Genomic DNA, 24713 nt, shown 5'->3' on the forward strand with positions numbered 1-24713 from the left:
TTATAAAGTTTAGCATAACAATTCACTTTACATTTCCATTATAAAGGCACCATTTTTATTTTGCTTGATTTCTACTGAAAGAGATTTTTTCTATGTTAATGCGATTGAACTGGCAAAGGAAGGGATCTGCAAATGAAATATTGGTGGCTGTGGAGTTGCAGGTGGCTGTGGAGTCTCAGATTACAGATTCTCGATTTCTCTGCAAAGAGGTTTTCAGTTTTATGACGTTTAGAAACTCCCTTGTGCTGTTATACATGATGTTCTTACTCAGTTGGACAAGACCGGGTGAACACGTTTTGAATGAACCTGTTCAGACTCTAATAATACCATGTCCCCTCAGCTGGAACTGGAACTGGGGCCAAGGATGACCTTGGACCAAAAAAGTCTCTCTTGCATCGGTCTAAATTTCTGCTTCATGACTATATTTCTGTCAGAGCTAAAAATGGACACCCTAGTCCATTCCATAACCAGCAACACCACAACCCATCTTCATGACTCCCTCCCATGTAACCACAGAAGGTGCAACACCTGCCCCTTCACTTCCTCACTGCTAACTGTCTAAGGGCCTAAACAGTCTTTCCAGGCGAAGCCGCATTTCACTTGTACCTCCTCCAAGCTTCTGTACTGTAATATCCCACAAAATCATGAAAGGGAAGGGGCCTGAATATGGGAACCATCACCAAGGAGTTTACTGACCCACTGTGTTGCTGCCTAGTCTCCTGAACGGGGAGCAGACTCAGCAAGTGCTCACTCTGTCAATCCCATTGAAGTGAGGCGGGGTGGGGAGAGGCTTCAGCAATGCTGCAGGTCCCTTACACACATGTGTGTGTCTGCTCAGAAACAAACCCTGAAACAGAGAGAGGGAGCAAAGCAGGCACAGCGAGGAAAAAGGAAACTTCAGAAAACTCTGAGTCCCAGAGGAGAGACATTAAATCAGTTACCCGAATCAATTATCTGAACGAAATACTGCCCACCCATCTCGTTCTGATAATCGAGGTTCCTCTGCACTTGGATGCGTGTGGTAAAATAGGGCAAAGTCAGCATGGTTTCATAAAGGGGAGGTCATGGCTGACAAATCTTCTAGAATTCTTTAAGGAAGGAATGATGTTATCTACCTGGACTTCAAGAAGGCCTTTGACAAGTTGCTGCACAGGAGGCTATGAGTAAGATATGGGCCCATGCTGTTAGAGGCAAGGTGTTAGCATGGTTAGAAGATTGGCTGTCAGGCAGCAAGCAGAGAGTGGGGATAAAAGGGTCCTTCACAGATGGCAGCCTGTGACATGTGGTGTTCCACAACCCTGTGTTGAGACAACAACTTTTCACTTCATACATTAATGATCTAGATGAAGGAACTCAGGGCATTCTGGCTAAGTTTGCAGACAATGCAAAGATAGATAAAGGGACAGGAAGCATTGAGGAGACTGCTGAAGGGAGGCTGCAGAAGGATTTGGACAGGTACGGAGACTGGGCAAAGAAGTGGCAGATGGAGTACAGCGTGGGAAAGTGTGAGCTTATACACTTTGGTGGGAAGAATATAGGACTATTTTCTAAATGGAGAGAAAATTCAGAAGTCTGAAGTGCAAAGAGACTTGGGAGTTCTAGTCCAGAATTTTGTCCAGGTAAACTTGCAAGTTGAGTCAGTACGCAGGAAGGCAAATGTAATGATGGCATTTATTTTGAGAAGACTTGAATATAAAAACAGGGATGTACTTCTGAGGCTTTATAAGCTTTATAAGACTATATTTCGAGTATTGTGCACAGTTTTGGGCCCCCTATCTCAGGAAGGATGTACTATTCTTGGAGCGTGTTCAGAGGAGGTTCACGAGAATGGTGCCAGCAGTGAAAAGCTTAACATATGAGGAACATTTGAGGACTCTGCATCTATACTCAGCGGAGGTTAGAAGGGTGGGGCTCTAATTGAAACAGACAGAATGCTGAATGGACTGGACAGAGTAGATATTGGGAAGATGTTTCTATCAGTAGGAGAGACTAGGACCGGAGGGCACAGCCCGAGAGTAAAGGGAAGATCTTTTAGAATGATGATAGGGAGAAATGCCTTCAGCCAGAGTGTAGTGAATCTATGAAATTGATTGCTACAGAAGGCTGTAGAGGCCAAGATATTAAGTATATTTAAGACTGAAATAGATAGGTTCTTGAGCATCAAGGGGATCAAGGGTTACAGGGAGAAAGCTGGAAAATGGGGTTGAGAAACTTATCAGGCGTGAGTGAATGGCAAACTGACTCAATGGGCTGAATGGCCTAATGTCTGCTCCTATGTCTTATGTCGAGAGTATGGTGCTGGAAAAGCACAGCAGGTCAGGCAGCATCTGAGGAGCAGGAGAATCGACATTTCGGGCATAAGGCCTTCATCAGCAATGAGGCCTCGTTCCTGCACCTCAGATGCTGCCTGATCTGCTATGCTTTTCCAGCACCACACTCTCGAGTCTGATCTCCAGCATCTGCAGGCCTCACTTTCCCCTATGTCTTATGGTCTTATAGTATTATTGTATTCGTTGTACCCAATGCAACCTATTCTACATTGGAGAAACCAAACGCAGACGGGGTGACCACTTTGCGGAACACACCTCTGGTCTGCACGAGCAGGACCCCGACCTTCTCGTAGCCAGTTATTTTAACACAGTGTCCTGCTTGCATGTCCACATGTCTGTTCATCAGCATGCTGCAGTGTTCCAGTGAATCACAGCGCAAACTGGAGGAACAATATCTCATCTTCAGACTACGCACTTTACAACCCTCTGGACTTAAGATTGAGTTCAATATCTTTAAATTAGGAACCAGCTTCCATTTCGTCCCATCCTAGTAGGGATTGCCTGTCCTTTCAAGTCTGGAAGGAGACACACCATTTTGAAAAAGTACAGATTTGAGACGACCCAGGGGATCCCTTGTGGACTCAACCTGCAAGCCTCTCGTGGTTCATCCCAGAGATCGTACTCTTTTGTAATAAAAAACCTCTTACAGTTTAGTTTAATGTTATCCCCTTTATTCACTAATAGTATCACTGTTACAACATAACACTGATACCTGTAAGCTAAACTAACTGGGTTCTAATAACCCAGGAGAGTAGGATATCAGCTTTTTGAGAGCCCAGACAGGCTACTCTGCTGTACTATCACAAACAGGCTTTCTTTACACAAAAAGTTCACAAAAGCTCTGCATGTTCTGAACTCGACAGATAACAATGAAGGACAATAATTCGAGAGAGAAGTTAATTGATACCGAGTTTCTTTTCGAGGTCAGAATCAAACACTTATTTATTTCACAAGGGAACAGCCGTGAATGTTATCACTCGGTGTCCTGTTTAAACAGATTCACTGCTGTTAAGGCAGATGTTCTTAACTGCCTTACCCTCCCTACCTGTCTATTTTCTTGTGTGCAGCAAATGTGTTCTATAATTCAACATTACATTTTAGTCGAAATATTTAAGGGCAAGTTTTAAGGCTATAGACTTTCTCATTCCCTCCTTTTGTCATTTCATGACAATTCTTCTACCATTCTCAAATGCCGATCACTTCGTTAGAACTATCAACATCTTTTCTACTCCAGCACCCTACACTCACAATCCCCCCCCACCCCCAAGCTATAGCATAAATGCTGTCCCTTTCACATTTCACATCAGCTCTAATGATGGGTCCTCTAGATTTGAAATGTAAGCTTGCTCTCTCTCCATGGATGCTGCCTGACCCAATGTGGTGTCCAGCATTTGTTGTTTTCAGTACAGACTTCAGATTCTGCAGTAATTTGTTCCTTTCAAAACTGAGACTTGAAAATATATCACATGGTGGTGTTCATAAAAATTTAGTGTCAAAGAAAGGGAATATGACTTACTGCAATGGAGACGAAGTTGAGGGCATGAGACCATGAAGGGATGGAAGTTTTAAAATCAAGCAGTTGGAAGATTGGTTGCATTAGAATATAGGAACGGGAGTAGATCATTCAGCCTGTCAAGTCTGTTCTGCCATTCAATACCTTTTTAAACTTAGATTTAGATTTTATTGTCATGTGTACTGAACTACAGGAGTACAGTGAAAAGTGTACAGTGTTCCCATTCCCAGCGACATCTTAGATACAAAGATACCTCCATTCCAGTCCCTCTGCTCCAAACCCAACCTCACCATCAAACCCGCAGACAAGGGGTGGAGGCGTGCAATAGTAGTGTGGTGCACCGACCTCTACACCACTGAAGCCAGGCAGCAACTCGCAGACCCCTCCTCTTACTGCCCCCTTGATCACGACCTCACCTCCCACCACCAAACCATCATCTTCTAGACAATCCACAACTTCATCACCCTTGGGGATCTCCTATTCATAGCCTCCAACCTCATTGCCCATGAACCCCACACCACCCGATTCTACCTCCTACTGAAGATTCACAAACTTGACTGCCCCAATCGACCCATTGTCTCAGCCTGCGCCTGTCCCACCGAACTCATCTCTTCCTATCTCGATACCGTCCTGTCCCCCTTAATCCATGAACTCCCCACCTACATTCGTAACACCACGCATGCCCTTCACCTCCTCCAAGATTTTGTTTTCCCGGCCCCCCAACTCCTCATCTTCGCCGTAGACATCCAGTACCTGCACACATCGATCTGCCACGACAAAGGCCTCCAAGCCCTCCATTTCTTCCTCTCACGCTGTCCCAACCAGTACCCTTCCACTGACTTCCACATCCGCCTGGCTGAACTGGTCCTCACCCTTAACAACCTCTCCTTCCAATGCTCCCATCTCCTTCAAGCCAAAGGGGTAGCCATGGGCACCCACATGGGACCCAGCTATGCCTGCCTCTTTGTCAGGTACATGGAACAGTCCATCTTCCGCAGTTATATCAGCACCACCTTCTGACTGTTCTTCTGCTATATCAATGACTATCGGCGCCAACTTGTGCTCTCATGAGGAGGTTTGGCAGTTTATCAACTTTACTAACACCTTCCACCCCGACCTCAAATTCACCTGGACCATCACAGACACATCCCTTCCCAAAGGACCTTCCACATATGTCAAAAGTTTTCCTGTACCTCTGTCAATGTCATCTACTGTATTCGTTGCACCCGATGTAGTCTCCTCTACATCGGGGAGACAGGACGCCTTCTTGCAGATCGTTTCAGAAAACATTTCTGGGACACCCACACTCACCAACTCCACTGCCCTGTAGCTGAACATTTCAACTGCCCCTCCCACTCCATCAAGGAAATGCAGGTCCTGGGCCTTATCCACCACCAAACCATTACCATCCGACACCTGGAGGAAGAACGCCTCATATTCCACCTTGGGATCCTGCAACCACACAGGATAAATGTGGATTTCAACAGCTTCTTCATTTCCCCTTCCCCCCACATTATCGCAGCCCCAAGCCTCCAACTCAGCACCGCCTCCTGACCTGTCCATCATCTTTCCCATCCATCTGCTCCAAACCACTCCCAATCTATTGCCTTCTCCCTCACCTTCATCTACCTATCACTTTTTCAGCTACCTTCCCCCTCAACCCAACCCCCTCCACACCTGATCCACAATCTCTCAGCCTCCAGCCCACAAACTTCATTCCTGTTGAAGGGCTTATGCCGGCAACGTTGATTCTCCTGCTCCTCGGATGTTGCCTGACCTGCTGTGCTTTTCCAGCAACATACTCTCAACTCTGATCTACAGCATCTGCAGTCCTCACTTTCTTCAAGGTACAAAGGTATCTTGGTACAAAATCTTCGGTACAAAAGTAGAAATATAAAAAAATAAGTTTGATCGAACACATCAACAAATTTGTCTAACATCGATGCAGCGATGTTATTACACACCATTAAGGGTTACCCCTCAACCTCCTAAACTCCAGTGAAGAAGTGCCAGCCTATTCAGCTTCTCCTTAAAACTCAAACCCTCCGGTGCCAGTAACATCTAGTAAATCTTTTTTGCACCCTCTCCAATTTAATTGTATCCTTCCTAAAGCAGGGCAATCAGGACTGGATGGTAACATCTTGAAAAACATCCATATTACAGAGGAGGAGTGCTGAATGTTTAAAATGCAAAAAGGTGGATAAATCCCCAGGTCCTAATCAGATGTACACTAAATCTCTGTGGGAAACAAGGGAAATGATTGCTGAGCCCCTCGTTGAGATATTTGGATCATCGATAGTCATAGGTGAGGTGCCGGAAGACTGGAGGTTGACTAACTTGGTACCACTGTTTAAGAAGGGTGGTATTGAAAAGCCAAGGAACTGTAGACTGGTGAGCCTGACATTGATAGTGGAGGGAATCCTGAGGGACAGGATGTACATGTATTTGGAAAGGCAAGGACTGATTAGGGATAGTCAACGTGGCTTTCTGTGTGGAAAATCATGTTTTGCTAACTTGATTGAGTTTTTCAAGAAGTAACAAAGAATTGATGAGGGCAGAGCGGTAGATGTGATCTATATGGACTTCAGTAAGGTGTTTGGCAAGGTTCCTCATGGTAGACTGGTTAGCAAGGTTAGATCACATGGAATACAGGGAGAACTAGCTATTTCTATACGGAACTGGCTTGAAGGTGAAAGGCAAAGGTTGGTGGTGGAGGGTTGTTTTTCAGACTGGAGGCCTGTGACCAGTGGTGTGCCACAAGGATCAGTGCTGGATCCACTGCTTTTCCTGATTTATATAAATGACAAAATGAATGTGAACATAGGAGGTATAGTTAATAAGTTTGCAGATGACACCGAAATTGGAGGTGTAGTGGATAGCAAAGAAGGTTACCTCAGATTACAACGGGATCTTGATCAGATGGGCCAAGAAGTGGCAGATGGAGGTTAATTTAGATAAATGTGAGCTGCTGCATTTTGGAAAGGCAAATCAGGGCAGGACGTATACACGGAATGGTAAGGTCCTGGGTAGCTTTGCTGAACAAAGAGACCTTGGAATGCAGACTCATATTTCCTTGAAAGTGGAGTCACAGATAGATAGGACAGCGAAGACAGCATTTAGTATGGTTTCCTTTATTGGTCAGAGCATTGGGTATAGGAGTTGGGAGATCATGTTGCGGCTGTACAGGACATTGGTAAGGCTACATTTGGAATATTGTGTGCACTTCTCGTCTCCCTTCTATAGGAAGGATATTGTGAAACTTGAAAGGGTTCAGAAAAGATTTACAAATATGTTGCCAGGGTTGGAAAGTTTGAGCTGCATGGAGAGGTTAAATAGGCTGGGGCTGTTTTCCTTAGAATGTTGGAAGCTGAGGGGTGACCTTATAGAGACTTATAAAATCATGAGGAGTATGGATGGTGTAAATCAACATGCTATTTCCCTAGGGTGGGAGAGTCCAGAACGAGAGGGCATAGGTTTAGGGTTAGAGGAGAAAGCTATAAATAGTACCTAAGGGGCAGCTTTTCACGCAAAGGGTGGTGTGTGTACGGAATGTGCTGCCAGAGGGAGTGGTGGAGGCTGGTACAATTACAACATTTAAAAGGCATCTGGATGGTTAGATGCATAGAAAGGGTTTAGAGGGATATGGGCCAAGTGCTGACAAATGGGACCAGATTAATTTAGGATATCTGGTCGGCATAGAAGAGGGTCTGTTTCCATGCTGTACATCTCTGTGACTCTATGATTCAAACTGTACACAGTAGCTCCCATAGACAGCCAATGAGATATTTTTGAAGTATAATCATTTTTGTAGGTAACACAACAGCCATTTATCCATAGTGAGCTCCCAAAAAATATGATCCGATTGTCTTTTCTGTAGTGTCAGACGAGATAAGGCCAGAAAACAAGATAAAACTATCTGTCCACATCTATGCTGTCAAGTCTCCAAAGAATCTTGTGTTTCAATAAGGTCACCTCTCATTCTTACAAAATTCAATCTACTCAACCTCATCTCATAAATCAATCCCTCCAGAGCTGGGATCAGCTGAGTGAACCTTCTCTGGGCTGCCTCCAATGTCAGTCTATCTTCCCACAGATAGGGAGCCCAAAACTGTTCACAGTATTCCAGGTGTTGTCTGGCCATGCCTTGTACAGTTTAGCAAAACCTCCCTATTTTTCTACTCAATTCCATTGGAAGTGAAGATGAACATGAACATTCCATTTGCCTTCCCTAGGACCTGCTGAACTTGGATGCTAGCATTTTGTGATTCATGGATGAGGACTCCTAAATGCCTCTGTTCTGTAGTTTTGTGAAGCCTTTCTCCATTTAAATAATATTCAGCTCCTCTAGTCTTCTGGCCAAAGTGCTGAACCTTACCTTTTACCACTTTATATTCCATCTGCCAAGATTTTCGCCACTCACTTAACCTGTCTATATCCCTCTGCAGAGTATCATGTCATCATCATTACTTATTGCATACTGTATGTATCCCCCTCCCGGTTTACTCCCACAGTCCAAAGATATGCAGGTTAGGTGGATTGGCCGTGCTACAAGGCTCAAATTGGGTAACCGGATATTTAGTTTTCTGGGACTGACCAACTGGCCTGGAGAGCAAAAGCTAATGAGGAAGGGAAGCCAAAGGCTGTTCAGGAACAGTGTGTTGGGGAGTTTGATTGCAAATTTAAGTCCGGACCTACCTCAGAGGCAATAGACCCGGGAAGGTATTCCACCTGAAGGTGGTGGCTACATAGCATCATAGAATCTGTACAGTGTAGAAAGAGGCCATTTAACACTTCAATTTTGTGCTAACCCTCTGAAGAGCATTCAACCAAGGCTGACCCCCCCAAAACCCTGCATTTCTCATGGCTAATCCATCTTGCCTGCACATCCCTGGACATGACGGGGAAATTTAGCATTGCTATTGCAAACCTGCACGTCTTTGAGAGGAAACCAGATCACCCAGTGGAACCCATGCAGACACAGAGAGAATATGCAAACTCCATACAGGCAACTGCCTGAGAGTAGAATCAAACCAGGGTCCTTCATGCAGTGAGGCAGCAGTGCTAACGACTGAGCCACCTACAGACCCAAGCTTCAGTGCACTCCTAATGCAGATGGTGCATGGCCAGGCGTAGCCAGTTGTGTGTGCCTCCTGTGTACTGGCCAATGTGGAGGATGACATTCTTCACTTGCAAGCAACTTGTCTTGGGTGGTTAAACACTTTGCAGTTTGCAGCGATGCTTGTTGACCACCCAACACAAGAGTTCTATTGGCAAGGTTAATTAAGAATGGCACTGTGAGCAGGGCTCTCCTTCTGAATAGGATGGATCGAGATGATAAAAGTGTTGTTGAAGCCAAAACTAGTGGGAATCATGGACTATGATGGTGAAGCTCACTGATGTACTATGAAGAGTGTATGGGACACCAGGGCTGACATGTTTGCAGGCAGACATCCAGACGGGCGAGCTATCTTTGTAGAAAGCTCTTGCACTGTAGTCAAAATAGAAAGGAGGAGCCTGTGTGATATCTAGGACCCAGATACTGGGGTGATATTGGCCCTTAATTTGCCAAAAACTCCAAGTGCCCCAGTAAGCTGCATCTATTTTTTGGCACCTGTTTTTCCTCCTTGTTGAAAATATAAAATACTTATCCAATTCACTGCAGATCCTCAGTAAATATTCTCTTTTCTGTTGCTTTTCTATCACTTGACTTTTGGGTTGTTAATTTTCCTGATGTTTCCATGAATCAATCTTCAGATTGTGACCCAAACAACTTGGCAAAAAATAAGTCATAGGGTCAATGAACATGGTTGGTCTCCCATTTCATTTAGAAAATTTCCATTTATTGCAGGCACAATAACAAAGATTCTGTCATCGCTGTGTCACTCCCATTGAATTGATGGGGGAGCTTCAGCAATGCTGCAGGTCTCTTACACACAAGTGTGTGTCTGCTCAGAAACAAGCTCTGAGACAGAGAAAGGAAACAAGGCAGGCAAGTCAGGATAAAGGAAGCTTCAGAAAACTCCGAGCCTCAGAGGACAGGCATTGAATCACTTAACTGAAATAGTGCCCGCCCATCTCATTTGGATAATCGAGGCTCCTGTGTATATGCTATATGAGCTAACATATTGGGAGGCCATATAATATTAGACATGCTTTAAGACCCAAGTCCTGAAGTTGGCGAGGCAGCAGCTGCAGCAGTGACAGCCTGGTATGCACAAAGCCAGGACTCCTAATGTAATCGAGACAGCAGTCAAGCCAGGGACTCCTGGTTGCAGGGTGAGTGTGGGTTCAGCTTGGCTGGGTGCAGCACCAACAACATTCAAAAAGATCGACACCATCCAGGAGAAGGCACCCTAGTTGTTTGGCACCACATCCACAAACATCCACTCCCTCCACAACCAACGCTCAGTAGCAACATTGTATATTATCTAGAAGGACATCTAAAAGGACAAGGGTTGCAGGTACATGCGAACAATACCATCTGTAAGTTACCCTCCAAGTTACACATCATCCTGACTTGGAAACATATCATTGTTCCTTCATGTTGCTAGGTCAAAACCTTGGAATTTCCTCCCTAAGAGCACTCAGGGTCTATCTACAGCATATGGGTCACAGTGGTTCAAGAAGGCAGTGCACCACCACTACCTTCTCAAAGGCAGCTAGGCATGGGGTCGATAAATGCTGGTCCAGCCAGTGATGCCCACAAGTCACAAGAGAATAAAAGAAACTTAGCTCATTTAGATTCAGCCTCTGATCTTACTCAAATCACCAAACAAGCTAGACATCTGGAAAACCCAACATGGAAATCAGAGTGGGTACCTGGCTAAATCAGTTCTCAGTTGTCTATGACCAAATCACAGCTCAGGTAACAATCCATGGGCATCAGCCATATGCATTGTCCTCCATTGATATTGGCATGCAGTATCCTGCAGCATCTCATAACCATCCTGGTGTCACTCTGGAAGCACAGGCCCGTGCTCTTGGGCTCATTAGAATTAGCATTGAAAATCTGCAATTGGAACACTTTGTGTTCAGACACCCATCTCACAATTCAGACTGTGCTGCATGTCTTGGTGCATATTCATTTAGCACCTACCACCACATCCAGTTCGAGGGTGGGGAAATCTGCACTCTTGGCATATCGACTCCTTGTCAGCTAGTTAGGAATCATTCATTATTTTATTAGTATTGTTTCTTTTAATAAGCATACATCGACTTCAGATCAAACTTCCCTCATCTTGAGGTATGAAAGACTTATTAAGAGGTAAATAATTCAGACATGTCAAAACTTGTATCATAAACTGAATTCTGTGGAATTATATGTCAGCAGCTTTCCAGGAAGAATCCCTTTTTCTCCCCTTATATAAACATTGCATCCACTATCTTGTTACTCAGTTTTGCCACAGTTTCTTCCAGTGCGAAAATGATCACCTACGAAGTGTCCATTGAGACAGGGACACTTAGGGGTGCAGGAACCGATAGTTACGTTTATTGCACTTTGTTCGGAGAGAAAGGAGTGAGCAACAAGACCAACGTGAACAGGTGGCTGCATCATGATCTGGAGCAGGGATCTGTGAGTATACATACAAGAAGTGGGGCTTGAGAATCTTTGGGACAGCAGCACTATACTGCATACAGCTCTGGTCAAACTACAATAGGCAGGATGTTATTAAACTGGAAAGAGTGCAAAAAAGATTTACAAGTATGTTAGTTATCAGATTCGATTAGATTACTTACAGTGTGGAAACAGGTCCTTCGTCCCAACAAGTCCACACCGCCCCGCCGAAGCGCAACCCACCCATACCCCTACATTTACCCCTTACCTAACACTACGGGCAATTTAGCATGGCCAATTCACCTGACCTACACATCTTTGGACTGTGGGAGGAAACCGGAGCACCCGGAGGAAACCCACGCAGACACGGGGAGAACGTGCAAACTCCACACAGTCAGTCGCCTGAGGCGGGAATTGAATCCGGGTCTCTGGCGCTGTGAGGCAGCAGTGCTAACCACTGTGCCACCTTGCCGCCCACAAGATGAAGATGAAGCTTGATAGGCTGGGATTTTTCTCCCTGCAATGTAGGATATTGAGGGGTGACCTTAGTATTGAAATTACAGCCAGGACTTAACTCTCAAAAATAGCCCAGATGTGAGTTTCCTTCCATCAGCATGAAACACTAATATTGTGGCAAATTCAAAAAATGGTCAGGTAATCTGTGGCAGCAAGGGTGGAGGTTGGTGTTGTGATGTTGATTGAAAGATAATAAACCAGCCAGGGCACTGAGGAGATCTTGCTTGCTGATCTTCAAAGTAATGTCATAAGAGCTTTCACATCTTCTCATGGAGGGATAGTGGGTGGGGGGAGGGGGGCTTGGTTTATCATTTCATCTGAGAGAGAGCAGTTCCAACATTACAGCACCAGTTTTGATTTTTATGTTTTAGTTTTGTAGAACAATCTGAACCCAAAATCTTGTAACTTTGAGGCAACGGTGCGACCAATAAATTAACCAGAACTTATATTGCAGTATGGTGGAAGATCAATTTAAAAAGTCATTCTTTTCTCTTAGGTGAAAAATATTGGCCTTCCCAATTATCAAAGCAATCCAATCTCAAGAACTGCATCCCAATCTTTTATATTGATCTCGATTCTCTCACCTTTTCTTCTTTCAAATTATGTTCAGTGGAAATTCCTATCCATTACATGGAGACAAGGGAACTTCCTGCCCTACTTTGATTGGTGTCAGATATCTATATGAAAGATTACAAAAGGAAATCTTGTTTGTGGTTTTAAACATACCATCATCTGGTAGATGGGAGCAAATACTGAGACAGTAACGCCCACGTTCCATTGAAAATAGAGGATAAAATAGATTTTAACTCAACAAATATTGAAATCTGATGAATTCATGAATCTCAGGAGGTTGTTAGAATCTGTAATGTGTAGGGACACCAACTCCAACTACAGACAGAAACAGCGGAATGTCTAATAGGGGTCAAAGAAATGGCCGAACAACTGAATACTTACTGTGACTCTGTGTTTACAAAAGAGAAAACAAATCAGATACCAGAAATGTTGGAGAAGGCAAGATTTAGTGAGAAGAAAGAACTGTTGGAGATCAATATTAGTAGAAAAATGGCGCTAGGAAAACTGAGGGGATTGAAGGTAAATAGATCCCAAGGGCCTGATAATCTACAAGTCAGAGTAGGAAATGTGTTGCTGGAAAAGCGCAGCAGGTCAGGCAGCATCCAGGGAACAGGAGAATCGACGTTTCGGGCATAAGCCCTTCTTCAGGAATTCCTGAAGAAGGGCTTATGCCCGAAACGTCGATTCTCCTGTTCCCTGGATGCTGCCTGACCTGCTGCGCTTTTCCAGCAACACATTTCCAGCTCTAATCTCCAGCATCTGCAGACCTCACTTTCTCCTACAAGTCAGAGTACTTAAGGAAATGGCTCCAGAAATAGTAGATGTATTGGTGGTCATCTTCTAGGATTCTATGGACTCTGGTACAGTCCCTGCAAATTGGACGGTGGTTAATGTCACTCCAATATTCAAAAAGGGAGGTAGAGAGAAACCAGGTAATTATAGACCAGTAAGCCTAACATCAGTAGTGGGGAAAATTTTCAATTCCATTATCAAGGACTTTATGGTGGAGCTTTTCGAAAGCAGTGGCAGAATTAGACAGAGTCAGCATGAATTTATGAAGGGGAAATCATACTTGCCAAATCTGTTGAAGATGTAACTAGTAGAGTTGACAAGGTGAACCAGTCATTATGATCTATTTGAACTTTCAGAAAGCATTTGACAAAGTCCCGCATAAGAGTTTATTGGGCAAGATTAAAGTGCTTGGGACTGGGGAAAGTGTATTGAGATAGATAGTAAACTAGTTGGCAGAGAGGAAACAAAGAGTAGGAATTAATGGGTCCTTTTCAAATTGGCAGGCTGCAGCTAGTGGGGTGCCACAGGAATCGGTGCTAGGACCCCAGGTATTCAAAATATATGTTAATAATTTGGATGAGGGAACAAAATGTAATATCTCCAGTTTTGCAAATGATACCAAGTTGGGTGGGAGAGTGAACTGTGGCAATGATGCAAAGATCTTCCAGCATGATCTGGACAGGTTGAGTGAGTGGGCAAATCAATGGCAGATGCAGTACAATTTGGATAAATGTCAGATTATTCACTTTGAAGCAAAAACAAGAATGCAGATTACTACCTGAATGGCTGTAAAGTGAGAGAGCAGAGTGTGCAGCGGGACCTAGGTGTCCTTGTGCTTCAGTCGCTGAAGGTGGGTGTGCAGGTGCAGCAGGCAGTAAAAGGCAAATGGTATGTTGGTCTTCATTGCAAGAGGCTTCAAGTACAGGAGCAGGAATGTGTTATTGCAGTTATACAGGGCATTGGTGAGGCGAGACAGAGAATTATGTGCAATTTTGATCTCCTTTTCTGAAGAAGGATGCTCTTGCTCTTGAGGGAGTGCAGCAAAGGTCTGCCTGTTGGTGGCTGGCTGAATGACATACAAAGAGAGATTGAGTTCGGGTTGTTTTGCTGGAGTTCAGACAAGTGAGGTGGGAGGGGATCTACTAGAGACTTATAAAATTCTAACAGGACTAGACAGGATAGATGCAGGGAGGATGTTCCTGATGGTGGGTGTATCCAAAACCAGGGGGGTCATAGTCTGAGGATTTGGGATTGACCATTTAGGATGGAGATGACGAGACATTTCTTCACCCAGAGTTGTGAGCCTGTGGAATTCATTTTCACAGCAAGTACTTGGTGCCAAAACATTGAATGTAATCATGAGGTGGCTCGATGTAATACTTAGGGCGAATGGGATCAAAGGTTATGGGGAGAAAGCAGGATGAGGTTATTGAGTTGGACAATCAGCCATGATCTCAGCCCAGCTCTGCAGCTAATCTATGTCCCTCTGTAACCTGCAACATCCTTCAGCACTGTCCACAACTCCTCCGACCTTAGTGTCATCCACAAATTTACTAACTCATCCTTCTACACTCTCATCCAGGTCATTTATAAAAATGAAAAACAGCAGTGGGCCCAAAATAGATCCTTGCAGTACACGACGAGTAATTGAACTCCAGGATGAACATTTCCCATTAACCACCACCCTCTTACAACTAGCCAATTTCTGATCCAAACCGCTAAATCACCCTCAATCCCATACCTCCATATTACTTTTACAATGGCCTACTGTTGGGAACCTACTGATAAGGGGAACCTTATCAAACGCTTTTCTGAAATCTAGGTCTTGAAGGGGGAAGGGAAATTACGATGCTGTAAGGCAGGATTTGGGGAGCATACGTTGGGAGCATAGGCTGTCAGGGAAGGATGTGGTGGAAATGTGGAACTTTTTCAAAGAGTAGATACGACGTGTCCATGATATGTATGTACCTATCAGGCAGGAAAGAAATGGTCGTGTGAGGGAGCCTTGGTTGACGAGAGAGGTTGAATGTCTGGTAAAGAGTAAGAAGGAGGCTTACATAAGGTTGAGGAAACAGGATTCAGACAGAGCAGTGGAGGGATACAGGATAGCCAGAAGGGACCTGAAGAAAGGGATTAGGAGAGCTAAGAGAGGGCATGAAAATCATTGGCGGATAGGATCAAGGATAACCCCAAGGCATTTTATGCGTATGTGAGAAACCTGAGAATGACGAGAACGAGGGTAGGTCCGATCAAGGACAGTAGTGGGAGACTGTGTATTGAGTCGGAAGAGATAGGAGAGGTCTTGAACAAGTACTTCTCTTCAGTATTTACGAACGAGAGGGACCGTATTGTAGAAGAGGAGAGTGTGAAATGGACTGGTAAGCTAGAAGAGATACCTGTTAGGAAGGAAGATGTGTTGGACATTTTGAACAACTTGAGGATAGACAAGTCCCCCGGGCCTGACGGGATATATCCTAGGATTATGTGGGAAGCAAGAGAGGAAATTGCAGTACCGTTGGCAATGATCTTCTCGTCTTCACTGGCAACGGGGGTGGTACCAGGGGACTGGAGAGTAGCGAATGTTGTGCCCCTGTTCAAAAAAGGGAATAGGGATAACCCCGGGAATTACAGGCCTGTTAGTCTTACTTCTGTGGTAGGCAAAGTAATGGAAAGGGTACTGAGGGATAGGATTTATGAGTATCTGGAAAGACACTGCTTGATTAGGGACAGCCAGCATGGATTTGTGAAGGGTAGGTCTTGCCTTACAAGTCTTATTGAATTCTTCGAGGAAGTGACTAAGCATGTGGATGAGGGTAGAGCAGTGGATGTAGTGTACATGGATTTTAGTAAGGCATTTGATAAGGTTCCCCATGGTAGGCTTATGCGGAAAGTCAGGAGGCATGGGATAGAGGGAAATTTGGCCAATTGGATAGAAAACTGGCTAACCGGTCGAAGGCAGAGAGTGGTGGTAGATGGTAAATATTCAGCCTGGAGCCCAGTTACAAGTGGAGTTCCGCAGGGATCAGTTCTGGGTCCTCTGCTGTTTGTAATTTTTATTAATGACTTAGATGAGGGAGTCGAAGGGTGGGTCAGTAAATTTGCAGATGATACGAAGATAGGTGGAGTTGTGGACAGTGAGGAGGGCTGTTGTCGGCTGCAGAGGGACTTAGATATGATGCAGAGCTGGGCTGAGGAGTGGCAGATGGAGTTCAACCCTGCCAAGTGTGAGGTTGTCCATTTTGGAAGAACAAATAAGAATGCGGAATACAGGGTTAATGGTAGGGTTCTTAGTCAGGTGGAGGAACAGAGGGATCTTGGGGTCTATGTACATAGATCTTTGAAGGTTGCCACTCAGGTGGATAGAGTTTGTAAGAAGGCCTATGGAGTATTATCGTTCATTAGCAGAGGGATTGAATTCAAGAGTCGTGAAGTGATGTTGCAGCTGTACAGGACTTTGGTTAGGCCACAGTTGGAGTACTGTGTGCAGTTCTGGTCGCCTCACTTTAGGAAAGATGTGGAAGCTTTGGAGAGGGTGCAGAGAAGATTTACCAGGATGTTGCCTGGAATGGAGAGGAAGTCATATGAGGATAGGTTGAGAGTTCTCGGCCTTTTCTCGTTGGAACGGCAAAGGATGAGGGGTGACTTGATAGAGGTTTATAAGATGATCAGAGGAATAGATAGAGTAGACAGTCAGAAACTTTTTCCCCGGGTACAACAGAGTGTTACAAGGGGACATAAATTTAAGGTGAAGGGTGGAAGGTATAGGGGAGATGTCAGGGGTGGGTTCTTTACCCAGAGAGTGGTGGGGGCATGGAATGCGCTGCCCGTGGGAGTGGTAGAGTCGGAATCATTGGCGACCTTTAAGCGGCATTTGGATAGGTACATGGATGGGTACTTAATCTAGGTTAGAAGTTCGGCACAACATCGTGGGCCGAAGGGCCTGTTCTGTGCTGTATTGTTCTATGTTCTATGTTCTATGTACACCACATCAACTGCTTTACCATCATCCACCTGTTTGGCCACCTTCTCAAAGAACTCAATAAGGTTTGTGAGCCACGACCTACCCTTCACAAAACCGTGTTGACAATCTCTAATCAAATTATGCCTTTCTAGATGAGTATAAATCCTATTTCTTATAATCCTTTCCAACACTTTACCCACAATCAAAGTAAGGCTCACTGGCCTATAATTACCAATGTTATCTCTACTCCCCTTCTTGAACAAGGGGATAATCTTTGCTATCCTCCAGTCTTCTGGCTGTATTCCTGTAGACAATGACAACATAAAGATCAAAGCCAAAGGCTGTGCAATCTCCTCCCTAGCTTCCCAGAGAATCCTAGGATAAATCCAATCTGGCCCAGAGGACTTACCTCATATCACATATCCCAGAATTGCTAACACCTCATTCCTACGAACCTCAATCCCGTCTAGTTTAACAGACTGTATCTCAGTGTTCTCCTCGACAGCATTGTCTCTTTCCTGTGTAAATACTGACAAAAAATATTCATTTAGCACCTCTCCTAAATCTTTGGACTCCATGCACAACTCCCGACTACTGTCCTTGACTGGCCCTAATCTTACTCTCGTCATTCTTTTATTCTTGTCATACCTATAGAAAGCTTTAGGATTTTCCTTGATCCTATCTGCCAAAGACTTCTTATGTCCCCTCCTGGCTCTCCTTAGCTCTCTCTTTAGGTTTTTCCTGGCTAACTGGTAATTCTCAAGCACTCTAACGGAGCTTTCACGTCTCATCTTTACATAAGCCTCCTTCTTCCTCTTGTCAAGAGATTCAACTTATTTTGTAAACCACGGTTCCCTCGCTTGACCATTTCCTCCCTGCCTGACAGGTACATTCTTATCAAGGACATGCAATAGCTGTTCCTTGAACAAGCTCCACATTTCAATTATGCCCATCCCCTGCAGTTTCCTTCCCCATCCTATGCATCCTAAATCTTGCCTAATCACATCATAATTTACTTTCCCCCGGCTATAAATCTTGCCTTGAGGTATATACCTATCCCTTACCATCGCTGAAGTAAACGTAACCGAATTGTGGTCACTATCACCAAAGTGCTCACCTACTTCCAACGCCTGGCCTGGTTCATTACCCAGTACCAAATCTAATGAAGCCTTGCCTCTTGTTGGCCTATCTACATTCTGTGTCAGGAAACCCTCCTGCACACATTGGACAAAAACTGACCTATCTGAAGTACTCGAACTCTTGCGTTTCAAATCAATATTTGGAAAGTTAAAGTCCCCCATAACAACTACCCTGTTACTTTCACTCCTATCCAGAATGACATTTGCAACCCTTTCCGCTACATATCTGGAACTTTTAGGAGGCCTATACAAAACTCCCAACAGGGTGACCTCCTTTCCTGTTTCTAACCTCAGCCCATACTACCTCAATTGACGAGTCCTCATCAAACATCCTTTCTGCCAACAATCATTCTGCTCTATCTATGTCTCCAAAATGGCCACAACATCAAATTCCCAGGTGCCAACCTATGCTGTAGGTTCACCCACTCTATCCTGGATACTCCTGGCATTGAAATAGGCACACTTCAAACCACATTCCTGCCTGTCTCTACATGCTTGTGACCTTGAAGCTTTATTTCTGACCTCACTACTCTCAACCTCCCAAATGCTGGAGCTACAAATTCAGGTTCCCACCACCTACCTGTAACTCCTCTCAATTTCCCCCCTCAGCTTCCCAATGTTCTGAAGTTCATTCAGCTTCAACTCCAGCTCCCCTCCCACATTCTACAGGAGGACCATTCAACTGCCCTAACATCCATTCCCACTGTTATGAATTCCCAAATATAGTATTAAAAAAGAATTAGTAGCCGTACCAATCCAGTGCACAGAACAAGTTTTTTTGGTTAGTGGAGGAGGATGGGTCGAAGACACTGCCTAAAACAACCACCCAAGTATATTACCTTACTCAGCCATCCCAAGGTGGCTGACTCTCAAAGTAAATCCTTTTAGAGATAAATTTACCTTCCCAGCAGCCCCCTGATCCTCGCTCTCACTGTTCCTGCTGTGCAGAAGCATTGTGGTTACATAACAAACCAGGCCTTGTGTTACATTGATAAGCATTTCAGGCCCTAAGGGCAGAACAATCACAGAGAATGGGTATAATGTAAATACTGCAGGGAACATCACAGAAAGAAAAAGAATGCACGTCGTGCCACAAGAAAGTTTGCCACACTTTCAAGGTCAAACATCTTCAGTGCCCTAGATGCAGGTTGAAAACAGCAGAAACTGAATACTAGAGGACACAGATGGTTGCACATGCTATTTGGAATATCCATGGCTCTAGAAAAATATTAATTAAGGCAATTGAGATCTTCCTGGATATTCAGTGCATAATTTGATGGTTTATGGATGTGGAAACACATTAGAAGAAATCAAAATCTGATGACTGCTTCACAAAGCTCACTTGATGACCCTAAAACTAAACAACAAAATTTTACCATAAATGTACTGAGGGTTAAACAAAAGGGTTAATCCCCAGGTTGAATGATAATGATAGAGTGGGATTTTTGTCAGGCCATGAGATTACTGGTTGCAGATTGTGTTGGAGTACAATTCTGCTGCTGCTGATATATACCCAGTATTGAGTTGCTAGATCCGTTTGAAGCTAGTGATAGCGCCACACAACACAATGGAGGGTATTCTCAATGTGAAACTGAGATTTTGTCAAAAACAACTGTGTGGTGATCACCCTCTACAATCCCAACCTAAAAGGAGCAAAGTGATTATACAACATGATGATTAGCAATGCAGATTCCTCTCAGCTCTAAAGAGCTATTCAGGCACAGTGATAAGAAGGGGGCTTGTGCAAACTGGGAAAACTGAATATTTGACAACCCTACAGTAAACACAGAAACATAGATGCACAGAAGATAGGAACAGGTTGAGGTCATTCGGCCCTTAGAGCCTCCTCTGCCATTCATCACTATCATGGCTGATTGTCCAACTCAAGAGCCTAATCCTGCTTTCTCCCCATAACCTTTGATCCAATTCACTATATCTAGCTATCTCTTGAATGCACTCAAGGTTTTGGCATCAATTACTACCTGTGGTAATGAATTCCACAGGCTTACCACTCTTTGGATGAAGAAATGTCTCCTCATCTTCATCCTAAATGGTCTACCCTAAATCCTCAGACTGTGACCCTGGTTCTGGATGCACCCACCATCAGGAACATCCTCCCTTCATCTAACCTGTCTGGCCCTGTTAGAATTTTATGTTTCTGTGAGATCCCTCCTTATTTATCTGAACTCCAGCGAATAATATCATGACGTAATCAATCTCTCCTCCGACATCAGTCCCACCATCCCCGGAATCAACCTGGTAAACCTTCACTGCACTCCCTTGAAAGCAAGAGCATCCTTCCTTAGAAACAAAGGCCAAAACTGCAACAATATTCTAGGTGTGGCCTCACCAATTCCTTGTATAACTGCAACAACACAACTCTGTTCCTGAAGTTGAAATCTCTTGCATTGAAGGCCAAATTCAACATGACAGAATCTCCAATCAATGGAAAAAAGTTCTTTCAGATCTGGTAAAATAGAGACTGAATCAAATGTGAACTAGAAGCTAGAAACGACTCACATCGGCAATTCCAGATTGTATTCGGCTCTGTTAAACTGTTGGAACAGTTTCCAGTTGAGCCTCAACCGCCGAGTAAATAGACATTGAAGGCTCTGTGAGTATACCTGTATTGGAAATTCCTTTTGGGCAAAGGATAGTTACAGGCCAGAAAAGCTAGTGGAACACTCACAGCTCACAGTGGACATTACCGCCAATGTTGATGGGCATATGAGATACTGCTGGAGCGAAGGAAATCATGGGACTAAGTTAAAAAATAGGTTGCAACACAAAGAATGTTAGGAATTCTAAGTTAAAGAGTAACTGGGGATGGGCAATAAATGCTGGCAGACAGCACCACCCACATCTCATTAATGAATAAAGAAAAGAAAATCTAAATTAAAGTGATTATCAAGTCAATTCATAAGCCTAAGGCAACAATGTCCATCAGAAAAAGAGAGTTAAGAAACTATCTTACTAACAATATCTAGCACACCAATGTATTTCATACCGATTGCTCCCATGTAAAAAAACTACATCTTGGTTAAGAGAAAAGCCACCTCCTATTCGAGTAAAGTAGTTTTCTTTAACAACAGTAGATCAGTTAGGCCCTTTAGAACCCAATCTAAAGGAGGGATGGTGGCAAAAAGCTCCCTGATATATCTTTCACCCAGTAAGGATTCCACTCTCCCCTTCCCTGGTTATTGTTAGACAAGGGTTTTATCTCTCATAGAGTCATAGAGACATACAACACGGAAACAGATCCTTCAGTCCAACTCATCCATGTAGACCAGATATCCTAACCTAATGTAGTCCCATTCGCCAGCAATTGGCCCATATCTCTCTAAAACCTTCCTATTTATATATCCATCCAGATGCCTTTTCAATGCTGTAATTGTACCAGCCTCCACCACTTCCTCTGGCAGCTCATTCCATACACAGAGCACCCTCTGCAGGAAAAGGTTGCCCCTTAAGTCCCTTTTATATCTTTCCCCTCTCACCCTGAACCTATGCCCTCTAGTTCAGGACTCCCCCACCCCAGGGAAAAGACCTTGTCTGTTTATCCAATCCATGCCCCTCATCATTTTATAAACCTCTATAAGGTCACCCCTCAGCCTCTGATGCTCCAGGGAAAACAGCCCCAGCCTATTCAGCCTCTCACTATTAGCTCAAATCCTCAAACCCTGGAAACATCCTTGTAAATCTTTTCTGAACCCTTACAAGTTTCACAACATCCCTCCAATAGGAAGGGGACCAGAACTGCACACAGTATTCCAAAAGTGGCCGAATCAACGTCCTGTCCAGCCGCAACATGACCTCCCACTCCTATACTCAATACTGTGATCAATAAAGGAAAGCATACCAAATGCCTTCTTTGCTATCCTATCTACCTGCCACTCTACTTTCAAGGAACTATGAGCCTGCACTCCCATGAGTCTTTGTTCAGCAACACTCTCTAGAACCTTTCCATTAATTGTATATGTCCTGTTCTGATTTGCTTTTCCAAAATGTAGCACCTCAACATTTATCAAAATTAAAGTCCAGCTGCCACTCCTCAGCCCACTGGCCCATCTGATCAAGATCCCATTGTAATCTGAGGTAATCTTTTTCGTTGTCCACTACACCTCCAATTTTGGTGTCATCTGCAAACTTAGTAACTGTACCTCTTATGCTCACATCCATTTTCTCTTTTATATAAATGATGAAAAGCAGTGAACCCAGTATCGATCTTTATGGCAAACCACTGGTCACAGATCTTCAATCTGAAAAGCAACCCTCCACCACCACCCTCTGTATTTTTTTCTTTGAGCCAGTTCTGTATCCAAATGGCTAGTTCTCCCTGTATTCCATGAGACCTACCCATGCTAACCAGTCTCCCATGAGGAACCTTGTCAAATGCCTTTCTGAAATCCATTTGGATCACATCTACTGCTCTGGCCTCATCAATCCTCTTCAAAAGAACTCAATCAAGTTTGTAAGACATGACCTCCTAAGCAACAAAGCCATGCTGACTATCCCTAATTAGTTCTTGCCTTTCCAAATGCATGTAAATCCTGTCCGTCAGGATTTTCTCCAACAACCTGCCCACCACCGATGTCAGGCTCACTGGTGTATAGTTCCAACACCTCCTCCTCTGTAATATGGACATTTTTCAAGATGTCCCCATCTATTTCCCCACATTCTATACCTTCCATGTCCTTTCCCACATTAAAAACTGATGCAAAATATTCTCCCCCAACTCCTGTAGCTCCGCACATAGGCTGCCTTGCTGATCTTTGAGAGACTCTATTGTCTCCCTAGTTACCCTCTTGTCCTCAATGTATTTATAAAATACCTTTGGATTCTCCTTAATTGTATTGCCAAAGCTATCTCATGTCCCCTTTTTGCCCTCCTGATTTCCCTCTTAAGTATTCCTCCTGCTTTTAAACTCTTCCAAGGATTCACTCAAACTCTCCTATCTATACTTGTCCTAGGCTTCCTTCTGCTTCTTAAACAAAACCTCTATGACTCTAGACATTCAGCATTCCCTATACCTACCAGCCTTTCCTCGCACTTTAATAGATTGTCTCTGGACTCTCGTTATCTCATTTTTGAAGGCTTCCAATTTTCCAGTTGTTCCTTTCCTGTGAACAACTTCCCTCAATCTTCCCTCAATCAGCTTTTGAAAGTTCTTGCCTAATACTGTCAAAATTAGCCTTCTTCCAATTTAGAACTTCAACCTTTAGATCCGATCTATCCTTTTCCATCACTATTTTAAAGTTAATAGAATCACTAATGATAGTTAGTCCCAAATTGCTCCCTCACTGGCACCTCAGTCACCTGCCTTGCCTTATTTCCCAAGAGTAGGTCAGGTTTTGCACCTTCTCGAGCAGGTACATCCACATACTGAATCAGAAACTTTTATTGTACACACTTAAAAATTCCTCTCCATCTAAACTGTTGAGGCTATGGCAGTCCCAGTCTATGTTTGGAAAGTTAAAATCCCCTACCATAACTACCCTACTATTCTTACAGATAACTGAAATCTTTTTACAAATGTGTTTCTCAATTTTCCATTGCCTATTAGAAGGTCTATAATACAATCCCAGTAAGGTGATCATCCCTATTTCTCAGTTCCACCCAAATAACTTCCCTGGATGTATTCTCAGGAATATCCTCCCTAGGTACAGCAGTAATACTCTTCCTTATCAAAAACGCCACACCCCCTCCTCAATTGTCCCCTTTTCTATCATTCCTACAGCATTTGTATCCTGGAACATTAAGCTGCCAGTTCTGTACATTCCTGAGCCACGTCTCTGTAATTGCTATGATATCCCAGTCCCGTGTTCCTATTCATGCCCTGAGTTCACCTGCCTTCCCTGATAGGCCTCTTGCATTGAAGTAAATGCAGTTTAATTTATCAGTCCTACCTTGTTCTCTGTTTTGTTCCTTCCCACCCTGACTGTTTGACTCACTCGCTTCCCCAACTGTACCACTCTCAGATTGATCTCTTTCCTCACTCTGTCCCTGGGTTCCAATCCCCCACCTTACTAGTTTAAATCCTCCCAAGCAGCTCTAGCAAATCTCCCTGCCAGTATATTAGTTCCATTCCAATTCAAGTGCTGCATCAGCAGTTGCACCATCCTTTAACAAAAACCAAAATACTGGAAAATCTCAGCAGCTCTGGCAGCATCCGTGGAGAGAAATCAGTGTTGATGTTTCAGGTACAGTGATCCTTCCTGAGAACTATGGCAGCTAGAAAAAATGATTTTTTTATGTAGAAGATGAGGTGAAGGAGGGAGAGAATAAACAATAGTTAAAGATTGAGCACAAAGAGAGAGAAACACAGTTGGATAGA

The 24713-nt window shown here is 43.9% G+C and overlaps 1 protein-coding gene across 1 annotated transcript in view; it reads left to right on the top strand.

Annotated features, from left to right (window-relative positions):
- Positions 1 to 11266: 11266 nt before the first annotated feature.
- Positions 11267 to 24713, top strand: part of LOC148136926 (polyunsaturated fatty acid 5-lipoxygenase-like) — a 75462-nt gene continuing 62015 nt past the window's right edge. Inside the window, exons 1-2 of the mRNA XM_087982707.1 lie at positions 11267 to 11416; positions 13939 to 13961. Coding sequence (XP_087838833.1) covers positions 11267 to 11416; positions 13939 to 13961 — 173 coding nt within the window. The remainder of the gene's footprint in view (positions 11417 to 13938; positions 13962 to 24713) is intronic.

Source organism: Chiloscyllium plagiosum, unplaced genomic scaffold, assembly GCF_037043375.1.
Source record: "Chiloscyllium plagiosum isolate Xiang-an unplaced genomic scaffold, Cpla_swu_hap1 HiC_scaffold_44, whole genome shotgun sequence".
NCBI lineage: Eukaryota > Metazoa > Chordata > Chondrichthyes > Orectolobiformes > Hemiscylliidae > Chiloscyllium > Chiloscyllium plagiosum.